Source organism: Salvelinus namaycush, chromosome 39, assembly GCF_016432855.1.
Source record: "Salvelinus namaycush isolate Seneca chromosome 39, SaNama_1.0, whole genome shotgun sequence".
NCBI classification, from domain to species: Eukaryota; Metazoa; Chordata; class Actinopteri; order Salmoniformes; family Salmonidae; genus Salvelinus; species Salvelinus namaycush.
The window spans coordinates 4,041,445-4,059,777 of NC_052345.1; the positions used below are offsets into that span (position 1 = coordinate 4,041,445).

The following is an 18,333-nucleotide window of genomic DNA, read 5'->3' on the forward strand; positions in this document are numbered from 1 at the left end:
GGTTTCTGTACCAAATATTAAGTTCTGCTTTTCTGATGTATCAAATACTTATGTCATGCAATAAAATGCAAATTATTTACTTAAAAATCATACAATGTGATTTTCTGGATTTTTGTTTTAGATTCCGTCTCTCACAGTTGAAGTGTACCTATGATAAAAATTACAGACCTCTACATGCTTTGTAAGTAGGAAAACTTGCAAAATCGGCAGTGTATCAAATACTTGTTCTCCCCACTGTATATACACTGCTCAAAAAAATAAAGGGAACACTTAAACATCACAATGTAACTCCAAGTCAATCACACTTCTGTGAAATCAAACTGTCCACTTAGGAAGCAACACTGATTGACAATACATTTCACATGCTGTTGTGCAAATGGAATAGACAAAAGGTGGAAATTATAGGCAATTAGTAAGACACCCCCAAAAAAGGAATGGTTCTGCAGGTGGTGACCACACACCACTTCTCAGTTCCTATGCTTCCTGGCTGATGTTTTGGTCACTTTTGAATGGTGGCGGTGCTTTCACTCTAGTGGTAGCATGAGACGGAGTCTACAACCCACACAAGTGGCTCAGATAGTGCAGTACTTCCAGGATGGCACATCAATGCGAGCTGTGGCAAAAAGGTTTGCTGTGTCTGTCAGCGTAGTGTCCAGAGCATGGAGGCGCTACCAGGAGACAGGCCAGTACATCAGGAGACGTGGAGGAGGCCGTAGGAGGGCAACAACCCAGCAGCAGGACCGCTACTTCCGCCTTTGTGCAAGGAGGTGCACTGCCAGAGCCCTGCAAAATGACCTCCAGCAGGCGTACATACGTACATTCCAAAATGGTGAGAAATACTGACATTTAATCCATTATAAATGATATGACCTTCCCCTGGACTAAATAAAAACCACTAAACCCTCCCCCTGACTGAAACTGAAAGAGCATGAGGGAAAGGGAAATACAGTAATTGCATACATTTCTGCCTGTCCCTAAAGCAGGGGTTATTAAACCTTTCAGCCTGGGACCCAATTGAGAAATTCTGTGTTTTCCTGGGACCCAAACTCAGGAAAATATGCAACTATATATAAATATTGGTACATTTCATTGCCCTTATGCCTAATACAAATGCAATATAGACAAAAACAAATAACAATTAAATTAAATATCCATATAAATATGTATTCATATTTATTTTCCTCCATTAAAAACACATATCTGTCTAGGTTGGAACTGTTGCTGTTAAAATACAATAAACAATTTTTATTCTGAACTGGAATAAACTGATTGGGCTCTGTTTTTGACAGTGCAACACTGAGGTTATGCTCAGCCTTGAAACTGTTTCTGTACATGTTTTTAAGTGTGTCAGAGTTGAGAACCCTGACTCACATAGGTATGTGGTGCCAAACTGGACCAGAACATCTACTGCTTTCTCAGTCAGGCAGGAGACCGCTTCCTACTGTAGATGAGCAACACAGAACTGTGAGTGTGTTTGCCTCAAAAAGCATCTTGCGTCAATCAGTTCATTCCAGTTAAGAATAACAATTATTATTGTATTTTAAGAGCAACAGTTCCAACCTAGACTAGTTTTCAACAATAATTTCTACAGTAAGATGTAAAGTAGGCCTGATCATTTTTCATCTTCATCTGTTCTGTTACTAGGGGTTGCACTATCTGTAGCTAGCTTGCTTTGGCGAATGTTAGCTATTAGCAGTGTACAAGGCCAGGGGATTGTTTGAAAGAGAAACTCACATATACTACTATGAGAGTTCCTGAAGCATTCTGCCCTGTTCTGAAAGAACTCCCTGGGTTTACCATCATGCTGTGGATGTTTGGTCAGGACGTGTCGTTGTATTAATTTGTTCGTTATGCGAGTCCCATTGCTAAGCACTTCCACACACAAAACACATTGTGGGCGCTCCTCGTTATAAGTTTGTATGAAAGAGAGAGAAACTCATCGCTGTATATGCGTTTCATGACGATTGAGCTCAGTCAGAACTTGTGGCTAGCATGAGTCCATTTGATGACAACGGTTAGTGACGGCGAGTGGGAATGACAAGTCAGTAGCTGGGGGAGGCTCCAAGATGGCAGCTTGAACGCACTCTTCCTACCAAGCTGTGCATACCAACTTTTGAAAGATAGTGAAAAGTGTATTATTTTGAACTACCAAACTAATACTTTGCTTGCTAAAAACACCAGGTTATTGATGATTTAAGATTATATTTTCCAAAATGTCACAGCGCGCTGACAGAAAGAGAAATCTTATGGCTAACTCCTCAGCTAGCAATGCTCAGGCATCATCCAATGTCGTTACACAGGAGGCAAATGGTTTGATTGACAACTGCCACAACTATACTGGTCTGACAGACTCTATGATACTTGCCGTGTCAGACGAGGATTTTCCTTCTTTGCCTATAACCCCAAGCAAACCTCCAGCTTCCAAGAAAGGCATGTTTGATCTGGGCCCAGATGCCACTGCCAATAATGATGTTATCGCCACTCTTTCCAGGCTCATCAATGCAAGGTGCGATGCCTTAGAGAAAATGGTTGGCGACAACTCAATGAAAATCGAGGGCTTAAAAAAAACTGTTGACTTTGCATGCATGGAAATCAAGGATGTTAAGAAGAAGGTCGCCCACATCGAAAAGCGTGTTTCGAAAAGGAGGAGGGAAAGACGGACTTGTGCCAAAGAAGAATCGCGGAACTCGACAGCTACTCCAGACGGTGGAATCTGAGACTGTATGGAGTTCCCGAAGCAGATGGGGAGAACATGCGGCAAGAGACCATCAAAGTCTGCCAAGCTATCCTACTTGTGGAGAAGGCTAAGCTAGCAGATGTTGTCGACACTGTACATCGCCTTGGCACGAGAAGGCAGGGTGACTCCAAGCCTAGAGGTGTCATTCTCCAGTTCACATCACGGATCTACAGGGATGCCATTTGGAAAGCAGCCAAGAAATCTACTTTCCTACGCGACAACAATCTACGTTTTGCTGAAGACCTCTCGAAAGCAGACAGAGAAAGGAGAGAGAAACTGTGGCCAGCTGTGGAAAAAGCACGAAAAGAAGGGAAAGCGCCTTTCATCAACGGATCCGAAATCAACCTTCCTCTTTGAGGACCGTCATAGACTGTGCCTGGTGGTCAACATAGGCTACATAGATAGCTACCTCTGATGTGAGCAGATCCCTCTCCCGGCTCTAAGGTGATTTAACCTTCGTTCTAACTTCATAGGACTGCTGGAGAAATGGATATTTGTTATTTTATTTGTTCTCTCACTTCTGATATGTTTACCTGCAGTATAGGCAGTGAGCAAGCTCTTTGTTGTTTTTTGTTCTGGCAGTTAGCTTTGTACTGCTAAACTATTCTCACTCACCATATATCTATATATGGTTTTTATATTCTTTTTCGATTTGCGATTGTTGTTTAGCTCATAGTACTTTGTTCTATATTCCACTTTGTCGTTGTCTATTGTGTCACTCAATGCTAGGCGGTTAAGAAATAATGTAAAGCGCAAAGCATTATTTTTATTTGCCAAACAGCTTAAAACAGATTTATGTTTTTTTTCAAGTCTCATTCAGTTGCTACCGACGTCAACTTCTGGAGATCTCAGTGGGGTAATGATGTATGGCTCTCTCATGGTTCTGAACGCTCTGCTGGAGTTATTACTCTAAAGAATCATTTCAATGGAAGTATTTTGCACTCCGACTGTGACCCTTCTGGTCACTTTCTTTGTCTTGTTATCAATTGTAACAACATCATCATTATTATTACCAACATTTATGGTTACAATTCAAAACTTGAAAATGATCACTTACTTGAATATTTAGTAAAGCGTATTCTCCATTGGCTAACCAAGTTCCCGAATGCTTTACTTATTGTAGGTGGGGATTTTAATATTTCTCTGAATAATTTAATTGATAGATGGCCTCCGGGACAGTCCACTAATTTGAATACAAGTTTGAGGGAGTTTATGGAAAGGTTTGATATTATAGATATTTGGAGGGTAAAGTTTCCTAATGTCACGCCCTGGCCATAGAAAAGCTCTTATTCTCTATTTTGGTTAGGACAGGGTGTGACTAGGGTGGGCATTCTAGTTGCTTTATTTCTATGTTTTCTGTTTCTATGTTTTGGCCGGATATGGTTCTCAATCAGGGACAGCTGTCTATCGTTGTCTCTGATTGGGAATCATACTTAGGCAGCCTGTTTTGCCACCTTAGTTATGGGTAGTTGTCTGTGTTAGTGGTCTGTATAGCCCTAGTCAGCTTCACGTTCGTTTTTGTTGTTTCTTGTTTTGTTGGTGACATTTATTACATTAAAAGAAAATGTATACTCAACACGCTGCACCTTGGTCCGGTCATTTCCCTGACGATGTTCGTGACACCTAATGACAACATTTTCAGACAAAATAGAACGGCCAAAGGGGGCGGTGTTGCAATCTACTGCAGTTCTGTCCTACTATCCAGGTCTGTACCCAAACAATTTGAACTTCTACTTTTAAAAATCCGCCTCTCTAAAAACAAGTCTCTCACCGTTGCCACCTGCTATAGACCACCCTCTGCCCCAGTTGAGCTCTGGGCACCATATGTGAACTGATTGCCCCCCATCTATCTTCAGAGCTTGTGCTGCTAGGTGACCTATACTGGGACATGCTTAACACCCCAGCCATCCTACAATCTAAGCTTGATGCCCTCAATCTCACACAAATGATCAATGAACCTACCAGGTACCACCCCAAAGCCGTAAACACGTGCACCCTCATAGATATCATCCTAACCAACTTGCCCTCTAAATACACCTCTGCTGTTTTCAACCAAGATCTCAGCGATCACTGCCTCATTGCCTGCATCCGTAATGGGTCAGCGGTCAAACAACCTCCACTCATCACTGTCAAACGCTCCCTGAAACACTTCAGCGAGCAGGCCTTTCTAATCGACCTGGCCCGGGTATCCTGTAAGGATATTGACCTCATCCCGTCAGTAGAGGATGCCTGGTTATTTTTTTTAAATGCCTTCCTCGCCATCTTAAATAAGCATGCCCCATTCAAGAAATTTAGAACCAGGAACAGAAATAGCCCTTGGTTTTCTCCAGACCTCCTGACTGCCCTTAACCAAAACAAAACCATCCTGTGGCGTTCTGCATTAGCATCGAACAGCCCCCGTGATATGCAACTTTTCAGGGAAGTTAGAAACCAATATACACAGGCAGTTAGAAAAGCCAAGGCTAGCTTGTTCAAGCAGAAATTTACTTCCTGCAACACTAACTCAAAAAAGTTCTGGGACACTGTAAAGTTCTTGGAGAAAAAGAGCACCTCCTCCCAGCTGCCCACTGCACTGAGGATAGGAAACTCTGTCACCACCGATAAATCCACTATAATTGAGAATTTCAATAAGCATTTTTCTACGGCTGGCCATGCTTTCCACCTGGCTACCCCTACCCCGGTCAACAGCACTGCACCCCCAACAGCAACTCGCCCAAGCCTTCCTTATTTCTCCTTCTCCCAAATCCAGTCAGCTGATGTTCTGAAAGAGCTGCAAAATCTGGACCCTACAAATCAGCCGGGCTGGATAATCTGGACCCTTTCTTTCTAAAATTATCTGCCGAAATTCTTGCAACCCCTTTTTCTAGCCTGTTCAAACTCTCTTTCGTGTCGTCTGAGATTCCCAAAGATTGGAAAGCAGCTGCGGTCATCCCCCTCTTCAAAGGGGGGACACTCTTGACCCAAACTGCTACAGACCTATATCTATCCTACCCTGCCTTTCTAAGGTCTTCGAAAGCCAAGTCAACAAACAGATTACAGACCATTTCGAATCCCACCGCACCTCAGCCACGCTCAAGGTCCTAAACGATATCTTAACCTCCATCGATAAGAAACAATACTGTGAAGCGTATTCATTGACCTGGCCAAGGCTTTCGACTCTGTCAATCACTACATCCTCATCGGCAGACTCAATAGCCTTGGTTTCTCAAATGATTGCCTCGCCTGGTTCACCAACTACTTCTCTGATAGAGTTCAGTGTGTCAAATCGGAGGGCCTGTTATCCGGGCCTCTGGCAGTCTCTATGGGGTGCCACAGGGTTCAATTCTTGGGCCGACTCTCTTCTCTGTATACATCAATGATGTCGCTCTTGCTGCTGGTGAGTCTCTGATCCACCTCTACGCAGACGACACCATTCTGTATACTTCTGGCCCTTCTTTGGACACTGTGTTAACAACCCTCCAGACGAGCTTCAATGCCATACAACTCTCCTTCCGTGGCCTCCAACTGCTCTTAAATACAAGTAAAACTAAATGCATGCTCTTCAACCGATCGCTACCTGCACCTGCCCGCCCGTCCAGCATCACTACTCTGGATGGTTCTGACTTAGAATATGTGGACAACTACAAATACCTAGGTGTCTGGTTAGACTGTAAACTCTCCTTCCAGACTCACATCAAACATCTCCAATCCAAAGTTAAATCTAGAATTAGCTTCCTATTTTGCAACAAAGCATCCTTCACTCATGCTGCCAAACATACCCTCGTAAAACTGACTATCATACCGATTCTCGACTTCAGCGATGTCATTTACCAAATAGCCTCCAATACCCTACTCAATAAATTGGATGCAGTCTAACACAGTGCCATCCGTTTCGTCACCAAAGCTCCATATACTACCCACCACTGTGACCTGTACACTGTCGTTGGCTGGCCCTCGCTTTATACTCGTCGCCAAACCCACTGGCTCCAGGACATCTACAAGACCCTGCTAGGTAAAGTCCCCCCTATTCACAGCTCTCTGGTCACCATAGCAGCACCCACCTGTAGCACGCGCTCCAGCAGGTATATCTCTCTGGTCACCCCCAAAGTCAATTCCTACTTTGGCCACCTCTCCTTCCAGTTCTCTGCTGCTAATGACTGGAACTAACTACAAAAATCTCTGAAACTGGAAACACTTATCTCCCTCACTAGCTTTAAGCACCAGCTGTCAGAGCAGCTCACAGATTACTGCACCTGTACATAGCCCATCTATAATTTAGCCCAAACAACTACCTCTCCCCCTACTGTATTTATTTATTTTGCTCCTTTGCACCCCATTATTTCTATTTCTAATTTGCACATTCTTCCACTGCAAATCTACTATTCCAGTGTTTTACTTGCTAGATTGTATTTACTTCGCCACCATGGCCTTTTTTTGCCTTTACCTCCCTTATCTTACCTCATTTGCTCACATTGTATATAGACTTATTTTTCTACTGTATTATTGACTGTATGTTTGTTTTACTCCATGTGTAACTCTGTGTTGTTGTATGTGTCGAACTGCTTTGCTTTATCTTGGCCAGGTCGCAATTGTAAATGAGAACTTGTTCTCAACTTGCCTACCTGGTTAAAAAAAGGTGAAATAAATAAATAAAAAATATTAGGAAATCTGTCCATATGAACTCATATGTATATGGTGGACTCAACTATTTTACCGTGTAAATCTAATTATGCTAATGAAAATTTTTCATATTCATAAATGTAAATTCACTAATAAAAAAAACACGCTTCTGTGTTTTCTATCAGGAATTCGAGCAATACATTAAGACCATTATACATTCTTCTAATAAGAAAGCTGTTAAAACAATCAATATGTGTGCATCTTTTAAGGTCTTTGTATAATCTGTCATTTGTTGTACCCCCTAGCATATGTTATCATTGTCTGTTTGTACACTTATGTGCATACTGATTATTCTAAAAAATAAAATAAAATAAAAAAGACAAGTCAGTGGCTGACAGCGCATCATCTGCTGCCTGATCGACGGCGCTGCCTCGTGTGTGTCGCGGAGTGATCTTCAAGAAAACTGCAGAAAAAGGGATCCGGTAAACCTCGAAGCACACTTGCGCAGCTGCCAACCTGAGCAGAGACCGCTGCTTAGGTTTTTTTTATTTTACCTTTATTTAACTCGGCAAGTCAGTTAAGAACAAATTCTTATTTTCAATGACGGCCTAGGAACAGTGGGTTAACTGCCTGTTCAGGCGCAGAACGACAGATTTGTACCTTGTCAGCTCGGGGATTTGAACTTGCAATCTTTCAGTTACTAGTCCAACGCTCTAACCACTAATGGATTTATACCATAGTCCAGTTGGGGGCGGTAATGCAAAATATTGGATGACACCCACCAATGAAGTCCACTGAAGAAGAAAAAGCGGAACAATTTCGTTGTTACAAATATTTTCCGGTATGTGAGATACTTTACTTGTTCTCTGTAATATCGCATATATTTGGAATCGTGACATTATCTACCGTGGAGGAAAATATGCAGGTTTCTCGACTCATACCATGACTATGAGAAGGGATTGAGTGACGATTCGTTTAGCAACCGCGTGACCCAGCATGACAACGTGAACGAGATTGTTCGACAGTCTTCTGGGTGAGGCGATATACGTTCCTCCATTCATTAACGAATGGGGTTCCTATATTATTTTTTCTTTAAATATCTCTACCAGGAACTCTTAAATCAAGATGGCTGTGTATTTTGCTACTGCACGGCCAGTGTGAGACAGAATACTAACTAGCCAGCCCGTAGTTCTTTCAAATGCGGTGGTCACTGGACAAACTATTTCTGAGTTGAACATATGTCAGAAAACGAACTAGTAGCCAGTTGTTGTTGCCCATGGTGGAATCATATCAAACCCACAGGCTCCTGAAGCACATATGTCCCCACACGAGCTCCCGAGTCTAGCTAACATTTCGCTACCTAGCTACGCTGTTTTATGACGAAACGGGTTATATGAATCAAACACTAAAGTTAACTCGGCGACAATATTATTGTGGCGCAGGAATGTCATATTTGTGTTTTAAGTTTAACAGTCATTGACATTTTTGTTTACTACTGGTTTCAGATCCGAAGCAAGATAAATTGTTTCCATGTTTTGTGTTTCGTTAAGGACTCAGACTGCCCTTCCCACGGAAAGAAATTTCGACTCCCGGAACACTTAAAATAAAGTTACTGTACTACTGTAGCCAACACACTACTTGTCTAAGACAAGTTGTCTGGTGAAGAAACGCTGAAGAAACAATAGTTTCCACAATGGATACGGTAGGTCTGATGTCCTTTTAACAGTATAGGCCAGATGTGCTATATAAAATATCTAGGCCTAGTTTTCATGATCTTTGATTCACCACATTCCTGTGGACTTAATTGATTTTTTCTCAGTTGCTGGCATGGCATGTGTCCTTCTTTTATCAGTACACTCGTAACAACCTAATAATTATGAAATGTATATTCAATCAAATAAGCCACAAAACGCCTCTTCCTCTTTGTTTCGAAAGGAAATGACTGGTATGATAAATATGGTGGAAACTCTGACTAGCCCATGCCTCCACCAACCCAACGCTATTAGATTAGTGGGAAGTAGTGAACGATTGAACATTTGAGGAAAAAGGAGTTATTCTAGGGATGCACCCATCAATCAGAGGTTTAGACTAAATTAATCAAATATTTAGTTTAATGATTACCTATGTTTAATAATTCTTGTTGCCAACAGGACAAAGCTAGTCCGTTCCCCTCTACCCTCCCGGAGTCATCAGGTCAAACGTCTCCCGGTACCGCTTTACTGCTGGGTCTGGTCGACTGCAGGAAAACACCGGGGCAGAGTGGAACTGAGAGAGGAGAAGATAAGGAAGATGGAGATTTGATTTCATTAAGTAAGAACCACGGTGTGTAGATTAGACTACTGCTTCTGTAACAATAGCAGAGGTGCATAAAGATGGCGGCCCGCATTACTTAACACAAATTCCTTGTTTTGTTAAATTCACTGTATTCTACTTTGCTCTCCTTTACTGTTGGTATGGTCATTAGCACAGTAAACATGATCCCAATTTTAGCTCCAAGATGTCGGCAATTTGAAAAACCAAAAAAGTAGATTGTGTTGATTTAATGGAACATTGAACAATGTTGCACACCGTAGTTTCAGAACTCAGTGGATAGTGCTAAAACAGTGACGTCATATCAGAATTCTGCCATCTTTATGAACTTTAGTCATTCATTTAATAATTATATATGAAAATATCTGGGTCATTCCACCGGTTTTTAAGTGTACCTTGGTCCAAAAATATTTTTCACCTAATTTTAACATTCTGTCATGTACAACTTAATGTTTTTTTCCCCCCATCTCAAAACATTGAATTAAAATATTACTATACCAAGTGCCTATGTGCCAAATAAAGTAACATGCTGACCACACTGCTCGCGTCGCGTGCACATAAATGTTATTCAATCTTTGCACCCACACTGCTCGCGGGAGTCAGCGATCGTCAAATAGAAATTGGTTCCATTTGTGACACTCAACGGGCTGCAAGTCCGGCCTTTCCCATCTCCTCATTGGTTTTTTAGGAGCGTGATGAATTTAGGTCCACACTCCGGTAGGTTGTAGTAATGCTGTAAAGTTGGTTGCCAACCGCCATATAAAGTCCAAAGAAGAAAAAGAAGCCTCAAGGAAGGAGGAGATGTAACCGATGTGAAATGGCTAGCTAGTTAGCGGTGGTGCGCGCTAATAGCCTTTCAAACGGTGACGTCACTCGCCTTGAGACCCTGAAGTAGTGGTTCCCCTTGCTCTGCAAGGGCTGCGGCTTTTGTGGAGCGATGGGTAACGATGCTTCGTGGGTGACTGTTGTTGATGTGTGCAGAGGGTCCCTGGTTCGCGCCCGGGTTGGGGCGAGGGGACGGACTAAAGTTATACTGTTACAGAGAGATGATGAGAACGAATTCGGTCAGTTGCATTTCAGGTAAATAACAACCCAATGTTTATATACCAGGACAAATTAGCTAGCAACAGCAAGCTAGCTAGCTAAATTGCCATACATGTTGAATGCTTTTTGACCTGTCCCCAAATTAATATAATTGGTTAAGTTTATTTTCATATTTCAACCTGCGTGTCCTGATCGCTTCTGGTGTGGGTAAACAAAATCAACGTGCACGTGATGGCGCGCGCAGATACACACACGCGTCTGGTTTGGTCAGTATGTAACAGGGTTGGTTTGGCCCGCATGTAACAGGGTTGACCGTAACAGGGAACTACTGAAAACAACAAAACCACCAGATTACATGGGTAAAATAGTCCTTTAAAGGAACCAAAAAAACGCGTGTGACATGGTGAATGGAAGCTTGTTTTGTGCAACAGGGAGTGGCAATTGAATGCAATCTTCACAATTATTTTTTAATTGTTAAAACATTTCTAGCATGTCTATGTATGGGTAAAAGGGTTGACTTGCTCAGTTTTGCACCACAAACAGCAGTAAATTGATAAAAAAGTGTAGAGCCAGCTCACCTGCTTTTTCTCTGATTTGACGATTAGATATTCAATGCTTCTTTTGAAAACATTTTTTTAAACAAATAGTTTCACCATATTAAAATGAGAGTTCAGTTCATGTAACAGGGTTGACTTTAAAAATAGTGTCACTAATCACATTGATAATAATCTTCAAAATGGACTTTGTCAAAGCAACAAAATAACTAGCGCTCCTACAATGAGTGTGTTTAAATGCATACTCATCATTTGACATTAAACTAGTTGTGGCATTAGTCATGTAAACATCTTACTCTGTTTATCTTAATTGGCTTAAGGTCATAATCAAGGTAGGCATACGCCTTTAAAAACACTTTGTTTTCTGAGTGTTATATTTAATCTGTGCATGTGCTAGCACGAGCAGCGCAAGCATCATTCTTTTGCGCGAGTGCAGTGTCGTGACATCACTATTAATGTTGACTGCTATTTTATCAAAACAATTCACTATGTTTAATCATTATGTGATTAAATTAATCATGTAACAATTAACTCAGTAGTAACTTGGGGCACCACGGGAAAAGTTATTTAACGAGTTACTATCTCCAGACTAAACTCTATAGATATACATTTCTCTTACATCAATCACAGTCAATTATTAATTCTTACCTCATCAGTCTCATTCTGAATTCAGTGATACACAACTTGGCTTATTTATTTACTAACTACCCACATATAAATACATAAACACACACAGTATAGGTTGAATTGACTACTAACATCATGCAATGAAAAGTCCCTAGTTGACTAACCCGATATGATGGCTTGTCACACAATGAAAGGAAGGGGCAAGATAAAGAGAGCGGGAGAGACCAAGAGTGTGGGCTGGTACATACATGTGGAAGCTATGCTCATGAGAATGAATACTTTGCACATGAACGACTGCTCATTCGAAAATAATTGCAATGTATATATTTACACTTGTATGTCTTAGTCGTCTCTCTGTTGAAATCACATGGTCCGTCTATATGGGGAGTAGTTCGATTGAAGTCTCTGGTTGTCCACCAGAGGTCACAGTATCCTTAGTTGTAGTTGTACGCTTCTTTGTTCTGGAAGTGTTTGTTAGAGTGGATACATCAGAGTACCACACGGTGGTGGGAGGGAAATGTTCTTCCCCTCTCGTCTTTGTTAGACTGGATCCTTCAAAAGGTACACACGCGGTGGTCCTCGGTCGAGTTTACTGGACTAAAGTACTTAAACAGCTGCAACTGAATGTTCCGACGTTAACAAACTATAGTTTTGGCAAGTCTGTTAGGACATCGACTTTGTGCATGACACAAGTAATTTTTCCAACAATTGTTTACATACACTAAGTTGACTAACTTTAAACAGCTTGGAAAATTCCAGAAAAGGGTGTCATGGCTTGAGAAGCTTCTGATAGGCAAATTTACATAATTTGAGTCAATTGGAGGTGTACCTGTGGATGTATTTCAAGGCCTACTTTCAAACTCAGTGCCTCTTTGCTTGACATCATCGTGGGAAAAAAAGGAATCCGTCAAGACCTCAAAGAAAATTGTAGACCCACAAGTCTGGTTCATCCTTGGGAGCAATTTCCAAACGCCTGAAGGTACCACGTTCATCTGTACAAACAATAGTACGCAAGTATAAACACCATGGGACCATGCAGCCGTCATACCGCTGTGGAAGGAGACACATTCTGTCTCCTAGAGATTAACGTACTTTAGAGCGAAAAGTGCAAATCAAAGGACCTTGTGAAGATGCTGGAGGAAACAGGTACAAAAGTATCTATATCCACAGTAAAACGAGTCCTATAACGACATAACTTGAAAGGCCGCTCAACAAGGAAGAAGCCACTGTTCCACAACCGCATAAAAAATTCAGACTACGGTTTGCAAATGCACATTGGGACAAAGATCGTACTTTTTGGAGAAATGTCCTCTGGTCTAATGAAACAAAAATAGAACTTTGGCCATAATGACCGTCGTTATATTTGGAGGAAAAAGGGGGAGGCTTGCAAGCCGAAGAACACCGTGAAGCACGGGGGTGGCAGCATCATGTTGTGTGGGTGCTTTGCTGCAGGAGGGACTGGTGCACTTCACAAAATAGATGGCATCATGAGAAAGGAACATTATGTTGATATATTGAAGCAACATCTCAATACATCAGTCAAGAAGTTAAGTTGGTCACAAATGGGTCTTCCAAATGGACAATGACCCAAAGCATACTTCCAAAGTTTTGGCAAAATGGCTTAAGGACAACAAAGTCAAGGCATTGGAGTGGCCATCACAAAGCCCTGACCTCAATCCTATTGAACATTTGTGGGCAGAATGGGGAAAAAGCATGTGTGAGCAAGGAGGCCTACAAACCTGACTCAGTTACACCAGCTCTGTCAGGAGGAATGGGCCAACATTCACCCAACTTATTGTGGGAAGCTTGTGGAAGGCTACCCAAAACGTTTGACCCAAGTTAAACAATTTAAAGGCAATGCTACCAAATACGAATTGAGTGTATGTAAACTTCTGACCCACTGGGAAAGTGATTAAAGAAATAAAAGCTGAAATAAATAATTCTCTACTATTATTCTGACATTTCACAATCTTAAAATAAAGTGGTGATCCTAACTGACCTAAGACAGGGAATTTTTACTAGGATTAAATGTCAAGAATTGTGAAACTGAGTTTAAATGTATTTGGCTAAGGTGTATGTAAACTTCCGACTTCAACTGTATTTAGTTATACACAAAACAACTGTTTTGACATGATTATTGTTTGAATCCCCACCAACCATTTCCCACATTCTTTATGTGAGAAATATTGTTTCATTATCCACTTTTGGATGTTGCCGTTTTGGCGGCAAATTCTCTCTCTACACACAAAGGATTTTTGACTTCTCGATACTGCCGCGCATGAGAGAGAAAGTTTACGACCATTCGTTAAAGCCCTAGAACCCCTCCCCCCTTCCTCTCTGGTGGGAGAGGGGGGAGGGGGCTCTCTTTGATCATCACCCAGGAGGGAAAGTCATGACAGCAGTGAGTTAGGGAAAAACAAAGTATGAATCTTAGAAATAGTTTTCACATGCAAACTTAATATGTCTGAATTTCAGAATCAAATATGCTAATCATAAATAACATGGTCGCACGTTTATTTTGATAGGCAATTTTCTGCATTTATCAAAGTCCCATCAGGTAGCCTGATTTCATATGTCCATGCTATTCAATATCTTTGTTTCACAGGGGACAGACCTAACCATTGCTCTCTCAGTGGGAGGGGCTTATCATCTGGGGAGCCTCAACAACATGATGCTGACAAGACGTCCCTCCAGAAGAGTCTCTCCAGATCAGAAAGTCTCAAACACCAGCAGAAACTTATAGGGAAGAAACCTCGCCACCGCTGCTTTGACTGTGGGAAGAGTTTTGCTAAACAGACAGAATTGATAATTCACCAGCGGATTCACACTGGAGAGAAGCCTTATAGCTGTGATCAGTGTGGGAAGAGCTTCAATCAATCAGGACACCTGACTACACACAAACGCATACACACAGGAGAGAAGCCTTATAGCTGTGATTGGTGTGGGAAGGGCTTCAATCAATCAGGAGCCATGACTACACACCAACGCATACACACAGGAGAGAAGCCTTATAGCTGTGATCAGTGTGGGAAGAGCTTCAGGATGTCAGGAGATCTGACTGCACACCAGAACATACACACAGGAGAGAAGCCTTATAGCTGTGATCAGTGTGGGAAGAGCTTCAATCGTTCAGGACAACTGACTACACACCAGCGCATACACACAGGAGAGAAGCCTTATAGCTGTGTTCAGTGTGGGAAGAGCTTCAATCGTTCAGGACACCTAACTACACACCAGCGTATACACACAGGAGAGAAGCCTTATAGCTGTGATCAGTGTGGGAAGAGCTTCAATCATTCAGGATCCCTAATTACACACCAGCGCATACACACAGGAGAGAAGCCTTATAGCTGTGATCAGTGTGGGAAGAGCTTCATTCTTTCAGGATCCCTAATTACACACCAGCGTATACACACAGGAGAGAGGCCTTATGGCTGTGATCAGTGTGGGAAGAGCTTCAATCATTCAGGACACCTGACTACACACCAGCGCATACACACTGGAGAGAAGCCTTATAGCTGTGATCGGTGTGGGAAGAGCTTTAATCATTCAGGAACCCTGAGTGAACACCAACGCACACACACAGGAGAGAAGCCTTATAGCTGTGATCAGTGTGGGAAGAGCTTCAATCAATCAGGACACCTGACTATACACCAACGCTTACACACAGGAGAGAAGCCTTATAGCTGTGATCAGTGTGGGAAGAGCTTCAATCAATCAGGCGACTTAACTGCACACCAGCGCATACACACAGGAGAGAGGCCTTATAGCTGTTATCAGTGTGGGAAGAGCTTCAATCGGTCAGGAAACCTGACTGCACACCAGCGCATACACACAGGAGAGAAGCCTTATAACTGTGATCAGTGTGGGAAGAGCTTCAATCATTCAGGGGCCCTGATTACACACCAGCGCATACATACTGGCGAGAAGCCTTATAGCTGTGATCAGTGTGGGAAGAGCTTTAATCGTTCAGGATACCTGACTACACACCAGCGAATACACACTGGCGAGAAGCCTTATAGCTGTGATCAGTGTGGGAAGAGCTTCAGGAATTTAGGACACCTGACTACACACCAGCGCATACACACAGGAGAGAAACCTTATAGCTGTGATCAGTGTGGGAAGAGTTTTGCTCGAGATTTCACCCTGACCAAACACCATCTCACACACACTGGAGAGAAACCTTATTGCTGTGATCAGTGTGGGAAGAGTTTCAGGACGTCAGAACACCTGACTAAACACCACCGCACACACACAGGAGAGAAACCTTATAGCTGTGATCAGTGTGAGAAGAGTTTTTCTCAAGATTCCAGCCTGACTACACACCAGCTCATACACACAGGAAAGAAACCTTACTCCTGTCTATGTGGAAAGAGCTTTGCTCATTCAGGGTCACTGAAAAAACACCAGAAAGCTCAAACATGTTTTCTTTCATCTCCCTCCTCTCCGGCACCGGTTCCAGATCCCTAAATAAAGTTCAATAGAAAACATCTTGCGAAGAGTCATCCATCTCCCATTCTCTAACAGTTTAAGTCTGATTACCACGTTAACATGTGTAGATAATATGCAGCTCTGCATCCATATGTATAAAGCGTCTTGGAGTAGGAGTGCTGTGTATGTGTGTTGGAGTGGGGGTGTTCAGAGCTGTATCTTAATTCATTAATTCCTATTATCCATTAAATAACTTTTATGTAGAATACTATTTCAACAATACCAGGTGTGTATTCATGTGTGGGGGAAATGTTATCTGAAGAGAGAAATTGTACATCTTGTCTTATACAATCATTGGTTCCTGTTGGTGCTGGGTAGAGATGTGAGGGGGGGAGACGGTCATGAACCCTCAGACCTTTTGGCAGAACGACCAGAATATGTTATATAAGTTAAGATAGGAGATGGTGCCAGTCACATGCAGGAACCAAATGTTAATGATGAATTAATTATGAATAATGTAAATCATGCAAATATAACTTGTCTGGTAAGCAGTATATAAGAGAACTAACGGGACTGCCCCGAAAGAGCTCCTGACCGATGTGTAGTCTGGTGCATTATGTTTGTTGGAATCTCTCCAGCGTGCTGATATTAAATAATTATTAATTAAAGTTTGACTGAGTCCCTGGTAGTAATTTCCACGATACATGTATTCAATACAAAAACACATTAAATCTATTGTATTATGTGAAGGAGATGTGTTGCACTGCATGAGGCAAATGGTGGTCACACCAGATACTAACTACCTTTTTTTAAGGGATCCGTGACCAACAGATGCATATCTGTATTCCCAGTCATGTGAATTCCATAGATTAGGGCCTAATTCATTTATTTCAATTGACTTTTCTTTATATTACCTGTAACTCAGTAAAATCTAACAAATTGTTGCATGTTGTGTTTCTATTGTTGTTCAGTGTAATAATAAAAGAAACTAATTGAATAAATGAATGCGCCTCCGGCTGTTTTAGGTTTTCTGGGTCAGAACTGTTTCAATGTAACTTACACCCATCAGAGTATCTGTGCTATAAAGGGCTTAACAGTGGAACTGCCCTGCACATATCAACATCCAAGTAATCATGTAGTCTCAGAACCAAACTGGTATATCCAAGAGAAATGTAATGAGGTGCCTAAAATCCTGAGCTCGGTGCCAGAGTATGCAGGTCGTGCTGAGTACCTTGGGACTTAAGAGAAAGACTGCATCCTGAGAATCACAAACCTGAGAGAGATTCAGCTGAGTACAAGTTCAGATTTAAAAAACACAGAATGCAGAATGGGGGTACAGCTTCCCTGGAACAACTCTGACTGTCACAGGTAATATATCATATCTAATTCTAATAATACATTAGAATCATTCAGAGCTGCAGGTGAAGGTGTCTTCCTCCACAGAGGAAAAGAAGAGAACAGAACACTGACTTAGCACCACCTGTCTTCTGACTGACAACCCCAACCCCACCTACATCTGGTACAAGAACGGACAACATCTCCATGACCCTACTTCCCAACACTGCTCCTGTAATACTCTAGGGGTCTGGTTACACCTCCACACTTGGTGACAGTAATTTACTACATCACTACAGTGATCCCCTCAAGAGCAGCTCATTTCAGTGCATCATTCATATGGCTTGCTAGCTAGCTAGTGTAGGAGCTCCCTAGGTGAGCCCTCCTTACCTTTACTTGACTCAGGCTTAGATATGCTGTCCATGTTCACTTCATGGATCTCCTGTCTTGCCAAAGTGTGACTGAAAAAATATATGTACATACATGGTAATACAACTTTTACCAATTGTGAGAAGACTGTCTTAGCAAAAGGACATGTATATTTACATTGCCCTTGGCTGGAACATTTATGACAGGGCAAAAATAAAGATATATTTCACACGAACGTAGGATGGAACCTGTTAGGATAGGTTTTTCTCACCTTCTCACCAGCAGGTGTCCAGCTCAAGGCGTAGAGCAGCCCAGCTCGATATCGGC

General features: G+C 42.0%; 1 protein-coding gene across 5 annotated transcripts in view; it reads left to right on the forward strand.

Annotated features, from left to right (window-relative positions):
* The window catches only part of LOC120032416 (zinc finger protein 883-like), a 32,106-nt gene extending 14,996 nt beyond the window's left edge, over positions 1 to 17,110 (forward strand). The window contains exons 1-4 of one of the 5 annotated variants that reach the window (XM_038978509.1): positions 7,813 to 8,177; positions 8,887 to 9,038; positions 9,487 to 9,658; positions 14,477 to 17,110. In XM_038978509.1, the coding sequence (XP_038834437.1) occupies positions 9,030 to 9,038; positions 9,487 to 9,658; positions 14,477 to 16,341 (2,046 nt within the window). In that variant the 5' untranslated portion in view covers positions 7,813 to 8,177; positions 8,887 to 9,029 and the 3' untranslated portion in view covers positions 16,342 to 17,110. The other 4 variants (XM_038978507.1, XM_038978511.1, XM_038978508.1 and 1 more) reach the window with 4 other exon arrangements.
* The last annotated feature ends 1,223 nt before the right edge of the window (positions 17,111 to 18,333 follow it).